This window comes from Cebus imitator, unplaced genomic scaffold, assembly GCF_001604975.1.
Source record: "Cebus imitator isolate Cc_AM_T3 unplaced genomic scaffold, Cebus_imitator-1.0 Scaffold76, whole genome shotgun sequence".
In the NCBI taxonomy this organism is placed as follows: Eukaryota; Metazoa; Chordata; class Mammalia; order Primates; family Cebidae; genus Cebus; species Cebus imitator.
The window spans coordinates 1066096-1072011 of record NW_016107391.1 but is presented as its reverse complement, the minus strand read 5'-3'; the positions used below and the strand labels follow the sequence as shown (position 1 = coordinate 1072011).

Below are 5916 nucleotides of genomic sequence, written 5' to 3'. Positions count from 1 at the left end.
ACTGAGTCCTATTTTCATGTGGGTTTTGTGTGAACAGATGGACCTCTGTGATGTTGCAAGGGAGGAGTAGAAGAAGCAAACAGTCACATGTTATTGACTATTTAATGGTGTTGTTAGTGATTAAATAAAAGATTTTAATTGAAATTAACATTTAATTTGAAGAGAAATACATACTTAGGATCAAAATGTTTCTTTCCTATTTGAATCATCTAACCCAAAATGTCACGAGCAAACTGTTTCTGAAGTGACATGGGAACGATGTCACAAGCACATATTTGTCATTCTACATGTTACAGACTAGGTAGAAACTGCATCACTGCAATCAGTAGTAGTTCGAAGGAGGAAAGTTAACTAATGATTTATTAGAGAGCAATTTACTTCCTCATTATCACCTAGCTCTGAGAACTGAGTTTTTCACAACTTTTAAATTATTGGAAAAAACATTTCCCAAATAGGTAGATCTCGAGTTTGGGCCTGCCACACTTTTTTGGATTGTTTTTATCATGACAAGAATAATTTCTGTTTTATTCTGCTTAGAAACCAGATATACTGAGATATAATTAAAATCATACAACACAATCCACTTAAATATATGCACCTACTATGTGCCCAGGAAAATTTGTAAAAATGCAATCTACCCATTTGAAATATATGATTCAGGCCAGGTGCAGTGACTCAAGCCTATAATTCCAGCACTTCGGGAGGCTGAGGCTTGTGATCACCAAGTCAGGAGTTTGAGGCTGGTCTGGCCAACATAGTGAAGCCGCATCTCTACTAAAAATACAAAAAATCATATACACCATGGAATAGTATGCAGCAATAAAAAACGACGAGTTTGTGTCCTTTGTAGAGACATGGATGAATCTGGAAACCATCGTTCTCAGCAAACTGACATAAGAACAGAAAACCAAACACTGCATGTTTTCACTCATAGGCGGGTGACGAACAATGAGAACACTTGGGCACAGGGAAGGGAACAACACTCACTGGGGTAGGTGAGGGGGTGGATGGGAGGGAAGAGGAGGGACAGTGGGGGGACTCGGAGGTTGGAGATGGATAACACGGGGAGAAATGCCTTATGTGTTGAGGGGATGGATACAGCAAACCACCATGGCATATATGTACCTGTGCAACAATCCTTCAGGATGCAGGATGTGCACATGTACCCCAGAGCCCAAGTACCATAAAAAAAAAAGAAGAAGAAAAATACAAAAAATATCTCAGGATGCTGAGGCAGAAGAATTGCTTGAACCAAGGAGGTGGAGGTTGCAGTGAGTGGAGATTGCACCAATGCACTTCAGCCTGACTGAAGCGAGACTCCGTCTCAAAAATAAATAAGTAAAATATATGATTCAATGTCTTATGATATATAGAGTTGTGCCTTCAATGGCTTATGATATATGAGTTGTGAATCCATCATCACAATTTAGAACATTCCGATTACCTCAAAATAACTCTGTATCCTTTAACTATTACTCTTTAACCCCCAAGAATTCCCTCATCCCTCTGTGCTTAGCCTTAAGCAACCATTAATCTACTCCTTGTCTCCATAGAGTTTCCTATTCTGGACTTCCATATTATGGAATAATATAACATGTGGACTTTTGTGGCTGGCTTATTTCTCTTAGCATGCTTTCGAGGTTCATCCAAGTTGTAGCATGCATCAATATTTAATTTCTATTTTTGACCAAATAATATTCCATCATATAGAATATCACATTTTGATTATCAATTCATCTGCTGATACACACTTGGATTGTTTTCACTTTTTTGGCCATTATGAATAATGCTGCTATGGACATTAATGTACAACTGTCTATGTGGGTGAATGTTTTCATTTCTTTCTTTTCCTTTTTTTTTTTTTTTTTTTTTTTTGAGACAGAGTCTAGCTGTGTCATCCAGGCTGAAATGCAGTGGCACAATCCCGGTTCACTGCAACCTCTGCCTGAGTTCAAGCAATTCTTCTGCTTCAGACTCCCAAGCAGCTGGGATTACAGGTGCCCGCCACCATGCTCAGCTAATATTTTTGTATTTTTTAGTAGAGATGGGGTTTTGCCATGTTGGCCAGACTAGTCTCAAATTCCTGACCTCAGGTGATCTGCCTGCCTCAGCCTCCTAAAGTGTCGGGGTTACAGGTATGAGCCACTGCCCTGGTCTTGTTTTCATTTCTTAAGAGTGGAATTTCTGGATCATGTGATATTCCGATGTTTATTTGAGGAACTGCCAAGACTGTTTTACAAAGTGGCTACACCATCTTATATTCCCACCCATGGTGTATTAGGATTCCAATTCTTCTGTATTCTCCTAATACTTGTTATCTAACTTTTTGATTATAGCCATTCTAGTGGGTGTGAAGTGGTGTCTTGTAATTTTGATTTGTATTTCCCATATGACTAACGATGTTGAGTATTTTTTCATGTGTCTATTGACCACTTGTATATCTACCTTGAAGAAATCTCGAGTTAGATTTTTGCCCATTTTAATTGGGTTATTTGTCTTTTTATAATGTAATTGCAAGAGTTCTTTAGATATTCTAGATAAAGTCCCACATTAGATTTAGATTCCTTTGTTTGGGTCTCCTGTTTTCATAGTTTGAATTGCAGTACAGATTCAGGATATCTTTCTCAATTTAGTGGTTTTTGTTAATAACTTCTAGAAATTTGTAAATTTCTTTGCCTTCGGTTAAATCATCTAATCAATGAGGCCCAAACTGCTGGCATGAAGACCTTTCTGTGCCTTTGGCCACAGGTATTGCTGCTAGACTGGATAATTTTCTTCCAAGCAGCCAAAGTGTGGTAGACAGAATAACGGACAACAAAGATGTCTATCCCCTAATTCTCTAAATCTGCAAATAGGTTACCTTACATGGCAAAAGATATTTTGCAGATGTGATTAACATGTTGAGGCTGCAGTGAGCTTTGATTGAACCACTGCACTCCAGCCTGGGTGACAGAGTGAGATCCCATCTCTAAAATAAGAAGAAAAAATAACCTTTCAAAGAGGAGATTCTCCTGTATTATCTGAATGGGACAGAACACTTGCTGGTTGTGGTCAGAGGGAGCTATGACTATTAAAGAATTATCAGGGAAGATGCAATGTTGCTGGCTTTGATGATGGACAAAGGGAGCCATAAACCAAGTAATGTGGGCAGTGTCAGAAGGGAGAAGACAAAGAAATGCATTCTCCTCTAGAGTCACAAGAATGGTATCCACCCAAGCTGATACCTTGATTTTAGCTTAATAAAACCCATATTGGACTTCTGGGCTACAGAATTGGAAGACAATGCTTTTTTATTGTCTTAAGCAATAAAGATTTTGGCAATTTTTTATAGCATCAATAGAAAATGAATACATAACACAAGTATGGATTCTCATGCACCCAGCAGCTGAGTCAACAGAAATTTATAATCATAATTCCATAAGAATAATATTATCACAGCAATGCTGGAGAGTGTCTTATTCAGCTATAATGAGTAATTTTTCTTATAATAAGGTCATTTATGACCCCCACACATGTATTTTCAGCATAATTTTTAGGAAGAGTTGTCAAAGACATAGGCTTAATTTTTAACAGAAAACAACTGCAGCCTATCAGAATTTTTTCTACTAAATTCCTCAAATCTCTTAGTTATTAAGTGATAGGAATTCCTTCACAACATTGCCTATATTTTTCAGAAATTATTTATTTCATTTATAATTAAAACTAGAATAGCAACTACTTTAAAATGTTTCAAAGGAAACGTGTATGTATAGGTATATATTTAATATACATTACCTATATATATCACAAATATGTATTTGAGTTAGGTGAAGAAGAATGAAGAAAGAGCTCAATTCAATGCAACTGCAGAGTAAATCTATTCCCTGTTCAGGCTTTCAGACTATTTCAGACTCATTTCTGCAACAATGAATGTGACGTATTGACAAGATGATAAGGTATGGGAATATACTCAGACTGATTCGCTCAAAATGAAAATCACTTATGATGTCTGATCCAGCTTACTTAGGTCAGTGCTTCTATAAGAGCTTTGGGTTTTGTGGTCTGCATTAGTGTGGTCATTGGTGTAAAGACAAATATAAACTATAAACCAGAAGTTACATTTTTATGTGGGCATTCAGTTCAAGGAATAGAAGTAGAAATCATAGATAAATTTCACTTTCTTAGAAAAACAGTGCTACAAGTTAATGCCAATACACTATATTGGCTAAAAACTGAGGCACTACATTTAGGTAGACTTAGATTGTATTTCAGATTTTTCCTTTAATTGCTTGATAATTATAAGCAAGTTGCTTAACCTTTCTAAGCCTCAGTGTTTTCATATGTAAAACAGGAGATAATATACCAACACTTTAAGGGTTTGGGAAAAACTTCAAAAGATAATAAATGTAAAGCACCCTGTATACCACTGTAAACTACATTTTGACTAAATTAGAAATCAACAAATAAAAGCTTAAAAACCAGATTAAACTATATGTTTAAGATCTGTGCTTTTTACTGTATATATGATATTTTAATTAAAAATTATAGTTCCTAAGTAAAAAAAAAATTAGACATAGGCAATATAGAGATGACATGATGACTCCATGGTCACCAGAGACTCTTGCATCTTTTAAGTTTATTTTTTACTGTCTTAATCTTTAATGTTTCAATCATTAGGGTCCAACAAGGCTGTGGTACTAGTCATGAAATACAGATTCCAGAAAACAAGGAGAACTTAGAGAAGGAAAGAGGGCCCCCTTCCTAGATGAATTATCTCCTTTTAAACAGTGTTCTTGGATGTCAGTATAGCACTTGTACATACAGCTCATGGCTACAACCCAGTCATATGTTTGGCTGGGAAAATGTATTGTTTTCACTAAGCAACCTAATGCCCTAAGTGGAATCTGAGATCTGTCATTAACAAAGAAAAGATAAATGGATATGAGTGGCCACTGCAAATTCCATCAAAGATGTTCAATATTTCTCCAAGGAGAAAAGCTAACTTCATTACCATGCTGCTTTATCTCACTAAATAAATATGGTGAAGGTGTCCTCCTATTTGAACAACACAAATATATAAAGCGAATGAAAATAATTATGTTAACACAAATGCTAACATATTAATGAAAGGAAGCAAAATTATATAACATTTTAAGAGAAAATGGCATCAAAGAAGATAAGAAGTATGAGGGCATAATAAAGCAGTAGCCAGACATTCTCACTGTACTAGCTTTTCTCCTTCTTGATTAGACTTCACTGCAACCTTAGTGCATTATTGCTCTGTATACACTTAGTGGATTAAAAACTAATAAGCAAACTGACAAGGAACTACAACTGATTATGTAGAGCCAATTTCTCACGTTTTTCCCACTTCTATACTCCCAAGCTATTCCAGAACTACTATTTGTACAACCATTGACCTCAACAGTGTTTTGATTGGCAAGCTTTAGAACTATTCAAATTGGTAAACTATGAAGAAAAGATGAGATACCATATTTAAAACAGGGACAACATGAGAAGTCCCACAGAAAAGTTTAGTATAAATTATAATTTACACTAGGTTGACAGAAACACCATACTCTATATTTATCATAAACATTAAAATATACACTATGAAACTGATTATTTTAGCTGAATGCTGAAACCAAAGTCATTCCTAAAGTTGGAGTTTTCTTCCATTTCTGGCACAGGGGAAGGGCCCTGAATATTTGGTAATATTGGCCTCAGAAACTTGAATTCATTTGTCCCGGAACCTCCTGCCAGACACACCTCGTACTGGTAGCTCTGGGACAGGGTCCCGGTGTCGCTCACGTCCACCAGATGCCCTGGAAAGGGACCCTCGGGCACCGAGCAGCGACTCACCAACGCCCCCCTGCTCCTCCTGCACAGCCGCACCGCCACGAACAGGAGCACCGAGAACAGGAAGAGCGACGACAC

At 36.8% G+C, this 5916-nt stretch overlaps 1 protein-coding gene across 1 annotated transcript in view; it reads right to left on the bottom strand.

Annotated features, from left to right (window-relative positions):
- The window catches only part of LOC108306983 (protocadherin beta-7-like), a 34669-nt gene that overhangs the window by 7541 nt on the left and 21212 nt on the right, over window positions 1–5916 (bottom strand). The window contains exon 5 of the mRNA XM_037739949.1: window positions 5733–5860. Within this exon, the coding sequence (XP_037595877.1) occupies window positions 5733–5860 (128 nt within the window). The remainder of the gene's footprint in view (window positions 1–5732; window positions 5861–5916) is intronic.